Raw genomic sequence first — 17,931 nt, 5'->3', positions numbered from 1 at the left:
CAGAAGGCTTCAAGAAAGGATCATCCACGAAAGAAGAAAGTGATTTCCCGGCGATTCATGGGAAAAACTAAACAAACTTACCTCATTATGCTTCGCGGCGCAGCAGGGGTTGTTTCCGGGGCTGCAGGGGTGGTGGTGTAGGGGTTTGTAGGTGCAAATGATGTAGGTGTTGTAGATGTCTGCCCACAGGACAGAACTGAGCAGATCACCAGGAGAGATAGCAGCACGACCATGGTCACACCTACACAGACAATGATCACACCACAAGTGGACTTCACCAAAATACAATTTCCACTATTCAAGTTTCAGACTTGACAGCAAGAAATATTTAGCTACTGGCTTGTACAAAGGTGACGGATGAATGAACTGATCAACATACTTGAAATGTTTAGGATGGCATTGTTCACAGGTGTGAACAGAAGTCATTATTTTTGTTTCATCTCCTCATCCTTACCACCTTTGGACAAAGTGTTGTTTACTTCAATTGAGTAGAACAACCACAACATAATCTAAAAGCCTATGAAGACTATATCATAAATATATAAGTATAAATGGACTAGAGTGGAATAATAATTGGGTACTGAAGGCAGATGGGCACCTGGAGCGAATATTTAGTTATTAAGTTGGGTGGAATAAGTGTTTCCCCATAAAGGGATTTCGCACTGTTGGGGGGATGAGGGTATGGGAGTCTTGGAGTCTGGGGGTTGGGAGAAAGTTATTCTTCTAGCTATTATATTTTATATTTCAACCATCTCGTTACTCTTGAATCTGAACTATTCTTATGATTTTAGGTCTTTGCTGTTGTTTGTTTTATCTATTCCTACTTTTCTTTGAGTATGTTTATGTTCACTTGTTTCTCTAATACTTATTCCAGTGACAAACATGTTTGATTTATGAAGAACAAGAAAAACCGTGGTTTGCTTACCTCGCGCTAAGTGTTTCGTTGACAAAAATGACAACAGAGAGAACATTTTCAATCAGAATTTTGTTTTAACAGGTTCAACCATGCACGTGTTTTCCAAAGTATTACGAGCACACTAAAATTTGTAGAATGGAAATAACTGCATCAAGTGATGGCAAAAGAACACATCGAAGGTCTCTTCTTGTCTGAAGCAATCTGATTTCTCAGGGCCCTCTATTCAGTTTTAAATTCTAGAAACAGGTTAGCGAGTCTTGTCCAATGCGCATGCCCCAACCGTCAGAGGTGAATTTTAATTTCAAATGTTGTCTCCTGCAATACTTGCACAGATGCACACACATGTGCACACATAACAACTACAGGCAATCATGCACACCTGACAGCTCATTGGACCCACGTCAATAGTAATTACAGTTAATAGACTCTCTGTAAACAAAAATAAGATCCTATGCAGTTTCTTTCTCAGTGAGCATTTATTCTGAGGACATGTTGGAAGGCTTGAGTCACGTGGAACCAGCTTGAAGTAAATTAAAACTCTTTCATGCTTTGTGTGTTTTTCTCCCTGAGAACTTTTTTATCTCAAAAGTCTATTCTTCTGAGCTAATGTGTGATTTATATGTAGAGAAATATTCATATGCTCTATGCACTCTAAGAAAAAAAGTTTAATTTACAAAAAAATGTTTATCATGGGGATTTTTAATGGCCTTTGACCTATGTGTAAGCCAGACCTTGACTTCACTCTGAACGACTTCTTATTGTCTGATACATTTTAAATTGTAAATATGGACTTTTATGAAGGAGCCAGGATTAGCTTTCAAAGATGTTACAGCTTATAAATGGCGTCTTATTTGAAACAAGGGTGTAGAATGTGTAGATTAAACATTTTGGTTATTCACAATACAGCAGTGTGCGTGTGTGCGTGTGTGTGTGTGCAAGCGTGTGCGCGTGTGTGTCCACCTGAGAAATGTTTTGGTCTGTAGCTGATGCTGAAAAAATTAAAAGTACAAAGTATAGAGAGCTCTCACCTGTTCTCGCTTCCACCCTTGGTCAGTTTTATTAAATTATCTCCCTTCGCTGTGTACCTTTTATATTTGGAACATTTCGAGACAAATTTTACAAAGATAATCAGATAGCATATGGCAAAACCCACTGTGGCCCTTAAAAGCTACAGATAAGAATTTTATAGAGGAACTTTCCGTAAAAACAGGCGAGGGTGTGTAGGGTGTGTAGGAGAGATTACAAATAATATTATGTTCGCGTGCAGCATCCTGCCAGTTCCTCCCCGCGCCAGTCAACAATGTTTTGAGAAGGCGATGAAGTTTCAGATGCCTCCTGCAGACTGTACACACTGTCCTAGCCTTGTTACCTCCTCCCACAGACTGTAAACATTTGTGCACACTGCCCTAGCCTTGTTACCTCCTCCTACAGACTGTAAACATTAACTACGCAGTGACCTAGCCTTGGCTGTGGGTGATGTTTTGGAAGTCCAGTATGACAGAATATCCTTTTTACTCTTTACTTCAGAGTGTAGAAAAAAATTATTCTAGTCTGATAGTGCTCTAAATGTTGAACATTGTTTACAATTTTTAAAAAATAGATGTAACAACCTTGAGCCACATAATGAGAACGGAAACATCTGGCTGGTCGCTCAGGTTAAACAGAAAAAAGCAAACTGAAAACTGCGTCCAGCCATTAGAGAACTTGTCTTCAGTCCCTGTGTGTAGTGTCTGTAAGCTATGGACTGACAATCTCAACATTATTTTAAATGTTTATAGTTAAGTTCTAAAAAATAATTTGTATTTACAATACATTGAACCTCATTCTAATGTTTTAAACCAAAGGAACGACTGAGGTGCTTTTGAATTCTTCAGGTGAAATACATCCAAGCTTGCGGTCTGCTTTCAAGAAAAGCACAAAGAAAGGAAACGCTTGTTATCGTTCAGTAAATTTTTTTTCTCTTCCTTTCGTCCATCTTCCTCTTTTTTCTGTCTTTCTGCCCCTCTACCACTATCTCACTCGTTCTTCACCCTGTCTTCTCTGAATGCCTTTCCTGTCGTCTGCATCCTGCTGTATCATTACGCAGTAAAGAGAATCCAGACCTGCTCGTAGGCGTAAGATACAGCAGTAGTGTGGCTACACTCAGAGATATCTAAACACCTGGAAATGTTCAGAACCTGACTGAGCAATGTCTGTACTTTGACAACAGACAGAAAAGCTATGTGAACAGGACACACAAGTGGCAATCGCGATTTTATTCCTGTACGATACCGAGACTCACGATAATTTCTTATCACGACTGCCAGCAGGTATAACAACAGGCGCCGACCTCCACCGACACATCACCAGACGACAGCAGGTAGAGGACCGAGAGAACAAGTCTGCCTAGAAATCCTGCTTCATCCAAAATGTAAGCATAAACATATGTTTCTTGGCTGTCTCATGCATTTGTCAACAACTTATTAAAGTGAGGAATGTAAAGAAATTGATAAATACCTATGGGAGTTAAGAGTTTAAAATAAATGACTTAACACAGCAAATTACTATGTGAAAAATATACATTCGTATATACATCGCAGGCTGTACAAGTTTTCCTTTGTATCGAATTATAAAATCGTTTCCTTTTTTATCTGACCTTTTCCTTTATGGGATTTTACTTTCTTTTACACTCAGCTCCATGATAGTGTATACGATCCACCATAGTGTCAATAGTTTAAATTGAAATCTGTTGGATGTTTTTATTTCAACACTCCAGGCCATGATGGTTGTGACGGACTCGAGCTACGGGAGACCATATGTTTAAGAAAAAAAAAATCCGCAAATAAATTTATATTTAAGGCAATCTCAACCAGAGATATATTGTTGCACATGTGGCTAGATAGCATACATTTATTTTTCCTTTCAAGAAAACGCCTCAGACTGATGAAAGATTTGGTATCAGTGATGTCAGATTTAGGTATGAAGCAGGGAGGTTGTAATCGTGGTCCATATTTGTCCAGGTGGGACATCAGCGTTCCTCGCCCTCCTCATCTGTGCTGTGACCACAGCCAGTGGACAGTCCGAAACGTGAGTTGACATTTTGCGGAATGAATTTAATCATTAATATTTAGTTCAAACGTTTTGAAACCTGCCATAAAATACAATCACAGAAGGCAGATGAATCCAGGAACAAGTGCTTATTACAGTCACTAGAAAGAACAAGAAGTATTTGCTATGTATCATGGAAGAACAAGTCACTTGAAGTAACAAGTGTCTGTTACAGTTGTAGAGAATTTGCAAATTTAGGTGCTACATGTATGTGTGTTTAGGTGTGTTAGGTCTCGACTGAGGTTTTTTTCCATGATTGTTTGTAGTGGCAAGTACAGGGTCACCGCACCCAAGACCTTCACTCCCGGCGAAACCTTCACGGCAGCCATAGAAATCATGGAGTCCAGCGGTCCAGTCCAGGTCACTATTGAGATCGAAGCATACAACTACTTCTTTGCTAGCTCCACCTACAGCTATCTATCGATAGCAGGACAGTCTGCAACCTTTAGCCAAGGTAAGCAACAGTCAATGTCGCAAAATGCACTTGCCAGGTAATGGCAGGCTTAGTGGTCGGATGCATGGGCTGTGAATGTCGTCTAGGACAGAGTTGAAATATTAAGAGCGACTTATCCTTCGTCTCGCATCCTGCTACCTGTTATCTCGGGCTAGACTTCAGGGATCGGCCCTAAACCTACTGCCCCTGTGACTGGTCGAGGGTGCATTTCTACAATGAGAAAAACTCACAATCTTGTAGGCAACATAGAAAGTATCAACTGTTTATACTTTGTGATTGGACTAGTGGCGGAGATTGTCTTGTGAGCGATGTGGTTGCTTCAAATACATGACGACGACCACCACCACGATGATGATTTTATTATTATTAACCTTATGTTTTATTTTCTGTAGGAACACCTGGAACACTGTCGTTTAAGGTAAGATTAAATACTAGATCATCTCAAAACTCAAATAAACAAAAATATTAAAGTATTTCATGATAATATTCCCCTACCAGGCCATCAAAAGGAGTCGACAAAGTCTTTGTAAGCTTCGACATCATAAAGCAAAGGAGAATTAGAATTAATATTGAAAACTATTATAAATAATAAATAATTATTATAAATAATAATAATATAATCCTTGGTTTTTTGTCATTGTGCTACAATATTTGTTCAAAAAAAGAAAACACAATGTCCTATGAAGTCTTTAAGGTAGAGGAAAACTAGACTAGATAGCAAGTGATAAACAGGCGACTCATGCGTGTCACGTGTCTCCCTGCAAGATTCCAAGTCACGTGGCTGGGGCTACCAGTGGCTACAGACTGCACGTGAGAGGCACGGGAGGCCTTCAGATCGACACGCGGTCCGACATCAACCTGCAGCTGACCAGAGCCTCCGTCTTCATCCAACCAGATCGTCAGGTGTACCGACCTGGCCAGACAGGTGAGTGAGCGAGTGAGCGAGTGAGTGAGTGGAGTGAGTGGAGTGAGTGAGGGAGGGAATGAGCGGGCCAGTGAGTGAGCGAGAGGGAGCCAGTGTGTGAGTGAGTTTTTAGTCAAAACTAAAACAAAGGTTGTTCACTTCTTTTCCAGTGAACTTCAGAACCTTCAGCTTACTACTGTCCGATCTGAAGCCTTTGAGTGAGACCTACACAGTTACTGTCCAGGTAAGTTTGCTACACATGTCATACATACATTCATACAAACATTCGGAATATTGAAGCAATAAATCTCAGTCGGTTTCCTTGCACTTTTCTGACTAATCTGCTCTTTGTCATATCAATAGATGGCAACAGGAATTCTCGTCCTCCTCTTTGTGTCTAATAAAAATGTTTTCTACCATCTCATTTTTCAGTCGGGTATGACACGTGTTGCATCCCTTTTATTCTCTCGCCTTCTGTTGGCCATTGAGTTTCCCAAAGTCCTCTTTCTCCTAGTCTGTAGTTTGCATGCAATCTACGTGTTACCAAGGTATAGTGAAAATACCTATTCTCTTCTACCTACCTGTGCTAAGTACATTCTGCATATTAACTTGCAGGCACCCGGGGATAGCTTGGTCCGAAGGTGGACATCCAATGCAGGACTGGTTTCTTCTTTCTCCTTTGACCTCGACAAGTCTCCTCCTCTCGGCCGATGGACCATCTCAGCTTCCAGTGTAAGTATTCCTGTCTGCTGCAGTGTCCACCAATATTTGGACACGATGATTCGCATTACCTGGAATTTTCAGTAATTTTTGGTAATTGAGAGTGTTTGACTGCATCTGTCAGATTCCTTCTGTCTTCTTTTCTAAACTTCTGTTAGAATATCTTTGATAAAAATTTACTTTGAGAGGTGTTTACGCTCATTCGGTCTGCTTCGAATTTATTTACATAACCTTGGAGTGTTGTTTATTCTCTCTTGTCTGTATGTATGGTTTTGTGTGTGTGTGTTGGTTGGTTGGATATTTTATCTGCACAGTGCAATTAATGGCAGCAAAGCCTGGAAGTATTTTCACAGAATCTTCATGTTTTGTTTTTCAGTCTGAGATCGGACAATCGTCAGTGGGCTTTGATGTTCAGGAGTACGGTAGGTCACGTGGTTGCTAAGAAATACCGTGTTGAATAAACCGTCAGAGATGCACTTAAGAGTGAACATGAAAATCTTACATACCGAATAGAAAATTATTCACAGAATCCAAACATAGTGGAAAAGGGACGGAAAGACATTTCTTTGCTCGGTAGTATAACACAAATTTCTTATAGCCTGCTAACTAAACTGAGTATTTGCAACATCATCTCCTGTTTGATCGGGAGGGTATAGGAGACTGATATTTTTTCACTCTTTATTTGTATTATGAGCGTTTCTGTTACAGAAAACCCACCCTTCAGCGTTCAGCTCAACATTCCCAGGACAATGAACACCTCTCAGATTCTCACGGGAAGTGTAGAAGCCAGGTAAATCTTACTCCTGCTCGTTTTTGACTTGTAGATGTTCTCATAACAAGCTCTCTGTAAACTGTTATTTCTAGTCGTCAACATATAGAACCTGTTATCTACATCGGTACAAAGTATCTCAGCTGTTATTAACCTCCACAGTGACGTAGTAGCCAGACTCGTCTTTGAGGACCTGCAAATCGTTTCTTTCTCCGCAGGTATCCTCAAGGTGTGGGTGTGAAGGGGACCGTGGAAGTGTCCCTTCCGACAGGCTACTCGTCGGATGCTGCCAAGACGTCTTTTCAGGTATTTGACGAGGTCCTGTTCTCCAAGTGTGTGTGTGTGTGTGTGTGTGTGTGTGTGGCGCTCATGCCTTTCACTTATTATTCCCGTTGAACTAAAAATTGCTCCACGTTGCACTGCGCATGTGCAGATTGACGGCAGCGCCAACTTCTCCTTCTCCGAGCTGGTCTACTACACCAGCAGCGCCGTGGTGACAGCCACCGTGACGGAGCAGGCCACTGGCAGAACCGTGGTCGGCAAGTCCACCTTGAACACCTACGAACGCAACGTCAAGGTCCAGTTCACCGAGAAGACGCCGGCCGTCATCAGACCGGGGCTGCCCTTCACGGCCTACGTATGTCTCACGTTCCTTTTGCTGACGTCACGTTGTCGTCATCATTTGAGTCTCGTGTTTGTGTCTCGATAATTCTCGTCTTTAGTTTTTGGTGGGATGATTTATGAATATCTCCTCTCAGTAACATTTCACACACACGACACTGACTTAGTTAATTATTCAGTATCCTCATCCATCCAACCAACATGGTTGTCTTTCTCGTGCTGTTCCCTAGGTGCAAGTTACAGACCAGGAGGACCAGCCGCTCAACATCGCACCTGACAGCATCTTCCGCTTTGTCTACGTGTATGGCGTCGGGCATTACAGCAAGCCCTCGCCTGACTCTCGCTACGGCGTCTCCAGCTTCACGGGCTCCTACCCCATTCTGGCCAAGAAAATGGTCCTCCCACAGTCTGGCTTCTTCCCCGTGGAGCTGGATATCCCCACTGACGTCACACAAGTGGACATTCGTGTACGGAAAGATCTTCCTTTGGTGGTGGAGGAGTCGAAATGATTTTAATGAATATAAAATACGTAGAACTTAGAAGCTAGAGGAAAAAGAAGTGCGTGCGTGCGTGCGTGCGTGCGTGCGTGCGTGCGTGCGTTTTTATATACACGTGTGTGCGTACTTGCTTACTTGCATGAGTGCGGGCGCTTTCATAGAATTTAAACACGGTGAGTGTAGGATTTCCAGTGGTTTTTGTTTTTGTTTTTTGTTTTTGTTTTTGTTTTTGTTTTTTTGAAGTAAGCAGATGTCATGATGAAGAAAATGATGATTGATGATGCTTATGATGATGCAGGTTACCTTCCAAGGCGTGCAGAACCAGCTGACGCTGCAGAGCGTTGGGTCATCGACCAACAGTTATCTGCAGTTGTCTCTCCTCGGCTCTGTGCCTCGTCTGACTTCCGTGAGTGATGACCTGCCCTCTAACGGGCATCAACGTTTCCTCTTTTGACTGTTTCGTTCATAGAACATATTTACATATTTCAACAAAATATTTGTTAGTTACTGATCTGACTTTCTAGAAGTTGTCTCGCCTTCCTGTTTGGCATCATGAAAGTCTTGACAGAAAGTCGTGTTGACATTGCAGTGTTACTGGACTGGACTACCACCAACCCGCAAATAAACTATGCGGCTTTAATGTATTTGAATGGCTACTGATATACATGTAAACAAAACAAAACACTAACCGTTAATTGTGACAGTAAGAGCTCAAGATTGTGTAACACAGGTTTCTGCCAAGCCAGTGTCGGTTTAAATGTTTTGTCACAGTTTTCTTTCGTTTGTTTATAATTTACGCAGTCATCTGACTGTATATATATATAGATGGGTATATATGTCTACTTATGCGTCAATTTATGTGCAGGGCCAGCAGGTCTTTGCCAACTTCCGGGCCACCTCAAACAAACCGCTTGACGCGCTCAAAGTGCAGGTAACAAAACATTGAGACTGAGAAAAAAAATTTCTACTACAAATTGTTTCTGAAAATATTTTCTTTAGCTACACTTAGTAATGAAACAATACGAAATATGTTGCCTCAGTGGTTTCTAAATTAGAGTATTTCTTAAGTTTAAAAACATTTCACCACAAGGTACTTTCGTCAAACTAATGCTGATGGAGATGACTGCAATGATGGTGGTCACGCTTGATTGCAGATCATAGTTTAGAATATAGTGTAGTACTCGATGTTGGTGGGAAAGCTTTATTTATACGACTAATCATTTTTATAGTTTTCTTTATACAGACCGCTTTGTTTCCTGTTTCAGATCGTGTCCAGAGGCCAGGTTTTGCAGGTCCTGAGCCCCTCCCTGACCAACGCTGCCAGAGCAGGTGACGTGTACACCGCCGACTTCCAGGTGGCGCTGTCCTGGAGCATGGCGCCCGTCACAGACATCGTCGCTTATCTGAATGTCGGTTATTCTGGAATCTTTGAACTCGTCGCTGACAGCATCGCTTTTAATGTGGAGGGACTCCTGCGCAATGAGGTAGGGGCCACAACTCGTCTCGCTATGTCAAGGAAATGTTGTCTCCCTTCTGGTCCTTTCTGGGGGATTCTCGGAATATTGACATTCATGTTTTTCTGACTTTGTACATACAGTTATGTACATGAGAATGCGTGCAACCACTGGCAGCAGTAAAAGATTTACGAGAGTAAGTTAAAGAGTTAGCTAGCCAATCGTTTCTCCTCACTTAATGAAGGAATTGTAAGATGATTAAATTACTGCCATTAGTGAAGCTTTTGTGTTGATACCCGGGTTAACATTTTCAGGTGACTCTGACAGCGGACCGACAGAGGGCTGAGCCAGGTGAGAGTGTCACCCTCACAGTTCAGAGCTTACCGACCTCTGTGGTGGGTGTGCTTGTTCAGGAGGACTTCGGTAACCGTGGTAACGTCATTACGGCGGAAGAGGTGAGTCATAAATCAACTTTGATTGTTAATGTTGTGTCTATACTTTCTGTTATCAGTTGTTTCAACTATGACATCAGATATTTTATTTTGCGTTTAACACAAGTCCTTTTTATTATCGCTGAGTGCACAAATCTGGTAAATTTGCAGACAGCTGTGAAATAAAGTATATTTCCGTCAAGTTTGGATCATGTTGAAATAGCTCTTTATACATTAACTCTGATCCGGGGTGGATGATTGGTTTTCCAGATCATTCAGAAGTTCGTGCAAGGCCCAAGGCCATCAGCTCTGAACGATTTCATGGCGACTTCCTCGCAAAGATCCGAGGGTTCCTTTGAGGTAAGAGCATTAAGTAGGAGTCCAGTAGGGTAGATAGTAACGTGCAATGTATTATTTTAACATCGAAATCGCTTACTAGCATGAGTACCCGAAACTATCTGGCTTTTTTTCAATATCTTGATTTGGTGAGATATTTCTCGTCAAGGCAATTAAGACAAGAAATAGTTTATTTATCCTGCAAACTCTTTAGACTGAAAACCCATTTTCACTTCGTTGTTGTCCCGTTACTCATTTGTCACTTACCGTAGTCTATGGCCTTTCTTGTTAATAATAATTTGAGGGCCAGGTGTATAATTTCTGCCCTCTTTTTTCAATATTTGATAATGTTTACGGATTTTGTAACTCATGAAGTTTCAGTAATAATGCTCAATAATGGAAGAAAGTCCTTGCAAAACTGGCAAAACATCAGCACAGCTACCTAGTCCTTGTAGTCAGCTATGAAAACTTATTTCACTGCTTACTTCAACTTGTTTGAGCAGCTTTTTAAATGCTTTGTCTCCCTGAGAGGCTCGTGGGTGATGGGCTTAATTGTCTACTTTTCTTGAGGTTATGCAATTTGAAGACCAGTGACTACGTCCTTACTACGTCGGGATCAGAAATTGGTTTTCGATGTTAATGTTTGCTGATATTAAATGTTTTATTTTTCAGCGGCTCAACCTGAATGTCATCGGTGGTTCCAATACATTCTCTGCAACATGTAAGTTGAATTGTGCTTTGCGGGCGATTGTTGCAAAGATTAAAAAGTTTTCCCTTGTAATTGTACGTTTAGTCAGTCCACATTACATCGCAGTCAGAATGTTTGTTTTTGTACTGGAAGGGTCGAACAACACTAAATGTTGACGATTGACATGATGGAGGCTGCAGAGAATACCAGAGTTTGCTACTATTTTGACTTTTCTAAAACTTGAAATTGGGATGTTAACAGAATTGTCTTTCGTGAAACGTTTTTCACTCATATTTTATAAATTATTGTCTTACAATCAATTTAACTCACTCGTTTAGAAACAGTTTAGCTCTTGGTTTAACCTTTAATTATCTTCGGGGAAATTTCCTAAAATTAAATTAGATTATTGCACATATTACCTTAGGACAGTAAGATTATTAACTCTTTGTTAATGGTGAGGAATGTATTAAATTTGCAGCTCTAGTCAGACAAGCGTTGTTTTCTGGAAATACTGACGACAGTACAGCATATCCTGACACCATTTTCTTTGCCACCAACACAATTAGGTAGGTCATCGTTATCACCATCATCAATATATTTTTTCACTTAGATATACAGAAGAAGTCAGCTTTTACAACTTGCCTTCCTGATGTGGTTTTCCCTTGGAAAAAAATCTATTCGATGGGATCCAACTTTGATTTTCTTTGATGTCCTTTCTCAGCTCCACGGGGTCAGCGACCTTTGCCATTAACCTGCCGGACACCGTCACAACGTGGGCAGCGACAGCTTTCTCCTTCGATGCTAACGGAAACATGGGCGTAGTGGACAAACCTGTTCTGGTTAGAATGAAATATTTTCTTGAGTATTTATATTTGTACTTCGTAATTTGGGAGCTTCCAGTAATTTTTGGATGAAGAAGTGATAGAAGAGAAATTTTTGCAAAATAATCTGTTTGAGATAAAGTGAGGAACCACAATAACCCTTGAAATAATTATCTTTCCATTGAAGTATTTCTAGAAATTATCTGGCGTCGATCTCGTAACATAACTCTCAACACTTGTTCCCCAGATCGAGGCCGTGCGCGAGGTGTACGCGGAGTTGTCCGGCACGGACCACGCAGTGACCGGAGAACACGTCATCATCAGGCCGACGTCCACAACACCCGAGCAGTGGAGTCGCAGGTAAGGTCCCTAGATAACATGGACACACGCACGGGAATTGTGTCAGAATCTTTCTTGCTTTTTTATACCTGTGTACACAAATACACACGTGCTCATTAGCAAGCGATACCTGCCCTGACCTATGATCTTTACAGTCTCAATATTTCTTTGAACAGGTGCAAGTAACTCTTAAGCCCAACTTCAGCTATCAGGGTCTTGTGGTCGGTGCCAATGGAGCCGCTGTGAAATCATCGCAGGAGCAGACACGAACCCTGACTGTAAGTGTTTTCAGAAACCTCTTTCACACTATTCATTTTTTTCTCAGCCGTCTTCGTGATTTAAATTTAAATGCTGTTATGTAACTGCTGTTTCCACATTGCCGTGATTAGTAAATATCTAAAAGGTCGAGGCATGTTTTTAATGGAAAAATTTATGGATAAAAAAATACAATGATCATTATTTTACAGATACCAGCCAAGAGTTCTTCTGCCGTTTACTTTGCTGTCACCGCCATCGACGTTACAACGCCTTTGAACACCGATGTGGTGGTGGAGGTTGTGAGTGGAACGTCAGGCCATGCTGCACGTCACACGTACACCAGCGTGGTAAGGCCTCGCTATATTCTGCCCTCGCGTGTCAAAGTTCATCTCAGTTATGGCTGTAGCATGTGAAAATTCGTCACAATCCCATTTCTACCTTGTAAAGCTTCATCGTGTTCTTAACACTAGATTTTGAACGTTTGTCGGAAAGTCGATCTTAGCACGAGTGAGTGAGGAGTGGCTGGGCTAATCAATGTAACTACAGAAGGTAAAGGGAGCGAGTTGAAGGGGGAGGGCGACGGCGTCCAAGTGTCCCATTAGACACGGGTAGCCACTTATACTTCACTATCATGTGACCACAATTGTAAGAGAACAGCAAATAACCAGTTCCGGTGGTCGGTATGCCTGTAGCCAAGGGAGTGACCCAGAGCGTGACCTACTCCAAGATCATCCAAGTGGCGGAGAGTCAGACGGCGCAGTTTCCACTGTCAGCACCCACCGAGCTCTGGAGGGAAGTGAGAGTCACCGAGTCAACATTGAGAGAATCGGTAAGTCTGTAGATGGCCGCCTTCTGCATTGCTACGTCACTAAACATATTTATCTAATTTATCTTAAGCAAGTACATCATGATGGCATCCTTCCTGTCTGCCCTTTGTATTTGTGAAAGGAAACTTTTTTCAGAGGATAACTACCGTTAGACGGAAAGGTTGTTATATTTACCTGCATGATTTTCTAGAAACCTCGCTGTGGTGATCGTGCTGTCTGTATGCCAAATGCTTGCCACTGTCTTGGCAGGTCCAAACGAAAGTAACGAGGCGTACCTGCCTCCTCTCGTGAAGACCAACAAGGAGATGACGAAGGAGGCTACAGGAGCAGACGCCGTCCTCAAGCTGGCGGCACTCACCCTGACTAGTGAGGCCCAGTCACAGAGGGTAGAGGAACTCATTCCTAAAATGGAGCTTGGTAATTTCTTGTTGTGTCTTCTTATTTTTATGTTACTACAGCAAAAGAAAAAAAACCCAGCAAAATAAACAAAAAAGCAATTCAAAGTAATGTGTGTGTGCGCGCGCGCGCCTATGTGCTTGTGCGTGTTTGTGTATGCGATCGTGCGCGAGACAGAGAGAGAAAGTGTATGAGAGAGAGTAGCTTTGTCTCAAGCTATGTTGAACTCACTGTAACCAGTAAAAGAGTATACAATTAGAGGTATGAACACAAAAAATACCGTTATTGTAATTAGAGTACAATCATAATGTAGTAATACAAGAGTACATATGTATTACTGTCCTCATTTTTTTTTATCCTCAGCTTACCAGCGACTGTTGGCCTTCCACTCCCAAGAGTTTAAGATTTTCTCAAGCGGTGCAGACGATACCTGGTAAAAATATTTTTATGTGTACTGGTCGTACAAGCCGTTATAGCAAGCTCCACTCAAACCATAACAGTCACTTGATAAAATTTGTTGGTAGGTGTCAATGAGACTTTAAGGTATCGCTTATACTTTCTTTCTTGTTCTCTCTCTCTCTTTCTCTTTCTTTTTCTCTCTCTCTCGGGTGTTCACTGTAAGGCTTGCTGGCAAAGGCTTGAAAAGAAAGTGGAGGATGATGATGCTTGCTGTTTCAGGGTGTCACTGGCATCAGCAGAGACTTTATTCAAGACTTCAAAGTTCATCACTGTGGATTATGACCTTATCTACAGAATTTTGTCGAACTTCATCAACGAGGACTTAAAATACAACATGAAAACCTACTCTAACCCGCTACCAAGAAGAAGTTCAGACTCCACGGTAAGAACATCTGCTATTTGACTATCTTCTCGACTATCTTAGAATAGTCTGTTTGTAATTAGTCTGTTTCGCCCTCTGTGTCTGTCCATCACTTAGAGTAAAATAACTCATACTTAAATGTCATCTTCGGGGAGAAAGACGGAGGAAAGAGTGCGGACGGCCCCAGAATACTGTAGTACCACTTCTCATTCTTGTTTACTTAGGACGAAGAGCAAACATGTCCAGAAGGTTCTGGATACACTCGGCATCAAAAAGACCCTCCATAGTTAGAGAAACACGCCATTGACATCTTTCCCCTCTATTTTTCCGTTTTTGACTGGTTGTCTTTTACGCATTCAAACTGATTTGTTAAGCGTTTCTGTGTGTCAAAACAACAGCAACAACAGAATGAAACAAATCCTGAAAATAAAATTGAAAACCTGGACGTGGAGTGTACATGCTAGCTGTTGCTTACAATAACTTACACTGTAATGTGTTCTTTGTTCACCAGAACCCGCCCATGAGTGGAGTGGCTCTCGCAGCCTACTACGCCATCATCTTAGCCAGAGTTGGTCCGTCCGCCACGTTTACAACAGTAAGTATTAACAATTTTCCCATCCTCCACTATCATAACACTGAGTCTTAGAAACATGTGGCTCATCCTCCAGTATCACAACCAGAAAGTATGGAATGAGGTGCCACCGTGCCAGTAACATAGCATATTTATTTCTTCCTACAAGAAGATTTCTAGATTGTTAAGAAAGGCAGATAGAAGAGTTTCATTGGCGCGTATTTGAGCTCATGTCAAATATTAATCAACAATGCGATGATGAAAGTCCGGTTTCCATGGAACTACCTTGTAAATTACCCACGATCTTGTGGAATCTGTGTTTTGCAGGACTGGGCAAAAACATACGAAGTTGCATCAAACCGAACGCGCGAATTCCTGTTCAACACCACTGGCTGGTCACCGGAGATCCTGAGTGACACCCTGACCACAAGCTACCTGGCCTATGCAACGGCCCTGACAGGATACGATCCCACTTACCTGCTCGACAGCCTCCTGCAGAAGGCCATCAAAGATCCATCTTGTATGTCTTCCAAGCTCTCCGATCATCTGATGGCTTAATAGTGTCAACTTGTCCATGTATACTTCTGTTATTTATGTTTATGACCACTTCATACGTATGCAAATTTTGTAGATGTGCATCTCGAGAAGTGCAGGTCGATTCACACTCAGATTTGGGGAAATAATATTTTGACTTCACTCAACTCTTTCTGGATAGCTTGGACAGAAAATGGAATGTTCTGGTCAGTAATGCTTTTGTTTGCTGTGATTTTTGTTCTAGCCGGAGAAATTTACTGGGATACTCCACGCCCCGACAAACTTCGTTTCTATGGTGACTGGCAACCAGACCTGCGCGTGCCCCGTGCCAGTGACGTCACAACGGCCAGTTACGTTCTTCAGACGTTGTTGCAGACCAGACGCTACAACGAGGCGGCGGATGTGGCCAACTGGTTGCTCAGACAACGCAGCCTGCGAGGGTCCTTCCGCTCACCTGTGGTAAGACTGCGGTTTGTTTGAACAGCAGCTTTGTAGTCATCAGTCCCATCATCTACCTGACAGCAATGCGAGGATTACGTCATCTGTGTACAATAACCTCTCACCTAAAATTCCATATAAGGCCTTGGTAAATCAGAGTATGGACACTGTTATTTCGTGATATGATCACGATGGTCTTTATTTTACAAAACAACTTACCTTTTGTCCTTCAGGATAGCTATGCGGCCACGGAAGCACTGCTGGCATACTACAGGTATCTCAACACTCAGGGTGTGTCTACCCTTTCCTCCGCGCAGTTGACGGAAGTGGCTGAGAGTCAATTGTTCAATGTTTCTTTGCCTGCACATACCACTATACTTGCCCAGGTAAGCATCATCATCTGGAAATGCTTTCATTTATTTCAATAAGGGATTTCAGAGATCTGTGGAAGCATATGAAAAGAATTGTTTGTAAATAGTTTTATGAGAGAAAATTAGAGGCAGAGACAGAATGTCGCGATGTTAATGGTCCAGAAATAAGTAGCCCAATAAATCGATCTTGTCTAAAGAAAAATTCAACTTTGTATGATCATTTCATCATCTACATATCATGAAGGATGACAAGTAGCTTTCCATTTAAATGTGAGAAAGTAATATTACTGGCATGTATTAAATTCCAAAGAACTATCTAGTTGTAGACAATAAACATCATATCAAATAACTTGACACTAATGTCACTGTCGTCAGGTGGAGACAAACTACAGAGTGACTGACGACGTGGGAGATGAGGCTTTTGAAACTGTGCCAGTCGTCCTCGATGAAACCCTGAGCAGCTTCAAGCTCATGGTTTGCTCAAGGTCCGTGCACGTGGAGTCACTCTCCTCGGAACGAGAAAAATAAAGCGATTAATAATTTCTGTTTTATTTTTTAAAGAACTACTTTTTCCTGTAATGCAGGAGAATAAACAAGAGTATCAGTTGATATTGAGACATTTGTAACATTAAGTGTACCAATCTTACTTTCTTGCCGCTCAGGAGGTTGCTCAAGAGCAAGATTGGGCCCGTGGTGCAGCGGGTGGACGTACCCTCAGGGTTCGTGGCGGACTTCTCACAGCTGGGTGGCCAGCAGGGTGTGGTGGGCGTCAAACGACGTAACGACACCACCATCACCGTCTACTTCAACGACGTAAGTAGGCCAAAAACGTTTGTAAAGGTCTAGTGGGCTGTTCTTCTAACGGCTGAGTGAATCTGGGTAAATGCTCCTCTTCCGTTCTCGAGATAGACTTACACATATCACCATTCACAGAATGAGGTTGAACTTGTGAGGTCACGTTGGTCAAGAGGTCACGTTTGACAGCAGATAAGCTAAGCTGAGTGTAGCCTTTCCAACGTAAATGTATCCATAAACAATGTTATGCTTTTGTTATTGACTTCTTTCTGTGGATGGTGATGTTTGTACGCGCGTAGTGTCGAGAACCGGGGTGGGAGGTTCACCCAGAATTTCGGAAATAGTAGATTTACTACAATGTTAAGGGGAAAGTGCACCTCATTAACGTCGTACACTTTCGTCGAAACCTTTTACTTGACATCACAGAGTGCTACTGAAGTTTAGTGAGCCCCACAGTTTGAAGCGGTTCATCGTGCACACATTCAAGCCTTGTGCTACACCACACTTTCTCCAGTCTTGATGTAGAGTTAACAAGTTCTAGATAACTTCCTTTTAAAAAGACAGCCAGTATAATATTAACCTGTGATTTTTCTTTCATTCTGTCGGACGATCATATTACGATGCTTTTGTAAGCCTTGTTTTGTTCTTTGTTAAGATGTCGGACCAGTCGTCCTGCTACACCCTGCCTGTGCGTCGAGTGCATGCAGTTGCCAAAACCGCTCCCGCGTACATCGTCACACACAGCTTCCTGGAGCCCGGTAATTCTGTGTCAGACCTGACAAGCTGACATTTTCAAACTGATACATCATTTAACACTAACATTCTTCAGCGTAGTCCTTTGGGACAATGGTTAAATGAAGCGCTTGACACAATGTATTGGGTTC

General features: G+C 42.0%; 1 protein-coding gene across 2 annotated transcripts in view; it reads left to right on the top strand.

The window, feature by feature from the left end:
* The window catches only part of LOC112559734 (CD109 antigen-like), a 55,745-nt gene extending 43,194 nt beyond the window's left edge, over positions 1 to 12,551 (top strand). The window contains exons 2-24 of one of the 2 annotated variants that reach the window (XM_025231103.1): positions 3,226 to 3,326; positions 3,916 to 3,982; positions 4,270 to 4,457; positions 4,850 to 4,875; positions 5,223 to 5,382; positions 5,532 to 5,605; positions 5,977 to 6,093; positions 6,458 to 6,503; positions 6,790 to 6,871; positions 7,069 to 7,156; positions 7,284 to 7,487; positions 7,702 to 7,938; positions 8,267 to 8,374; positions 8,834 to 8,899; positions 9,234 to 9,452; positions 9,737 to 9,877; positions 10,124 to 10,213; positions 10,862 to 10,910; positions 11,356 to 11,443; positions 11,599 to 11,716; positions 11,946 to 12,058; positions 12,214 to 12,315; positions 12,505 to 12,551. In XM_025231103.1, coding sequence (XP_025086888.1) covers positions 3,226 to 3,326; positions 3,916 to 3,982; positions 4,270 to 4,457; positions 4,850 to 4,875; positions 5,223 to 5,382; positions 5,532 to 5,605; positions 5,977 to 6,093; positions 6,458 to 6,503; positions 6,790 to 6,871; positions 7,069 to 7,156; positions 7,284 to 7,487; positions 7,702 to 7,938; positions 8,267 to 8,374; positions 8,834 to 8,899; positions 9,234 to 9,452; positions 9,737 to 9,877; positions 10,124 to 10,213; positions 10,862 to 10,910; positions 11,356 to 11,443; positions 11,599 to 11,716; positions 11,946 to 12,058; positions 12,214 to 12,223 — 2,392 coding nt within the window. In that variant the 3' untranslated portion in view covers positions 12,224 to 12,315; positions 12,505 to 12,551. Of the gene's footprint in view, positions 1 to 3,224; positions 3,327 to 3,915; positions 3,983 to 4,269; positions 4,458 to 4,849; positions 4,876 to 5,222; positions 5,383 to 5,531; positions 5,606 to 5,976; positions 6,094 to 6,457; positions 6,504 to 6,789; positions 6,872 to 7,068; positions 7,157 to 7,283; positions 7,488 to 7,701; positions 7,939 to 8,266; positions 8,375 to 8,833; positions 8,900 to 9,233; positions 9,453 to 9,736; positions 9,878 to 10,123; positions 10,214 to 10,861; positions 10,911 to 11,355; positions 11,444 to 11,598; positions 11,717 to 11,945; positions 12,059 to 12,213; positions 12,316 to 12,504 lie in introns of both variants that reach the window. The other variant, XM_025231102.1, reaches the window with a different exon arrangement.
* The last annotated feature ends 5,380 nt before the right edge of the window (positions 12,552 to 17,931 follow it).

The sequence above is a fragment of the Pomacea canaliculata genome, linkage group LG3, assembly GCF_003073045.1.
Source record: "Pomacea canaliculata isolate SZHN2017 linkage group LG3, ASM307304v1, whole genome shotgun sequence".
Taxonomy (NCBI): domain Eukaryota; kingdom Metazoa; phylum Mollusca; class Gastropoda; order Architaenioglossa; family Ampullariidae; genus Pomacea; species Pomacea canaliculata.
The sequence above is the reverse complement of the archived record's forward strand: the minus strand, read 5'-3'. Positions and strand labels throughout refer to the sequence as shown.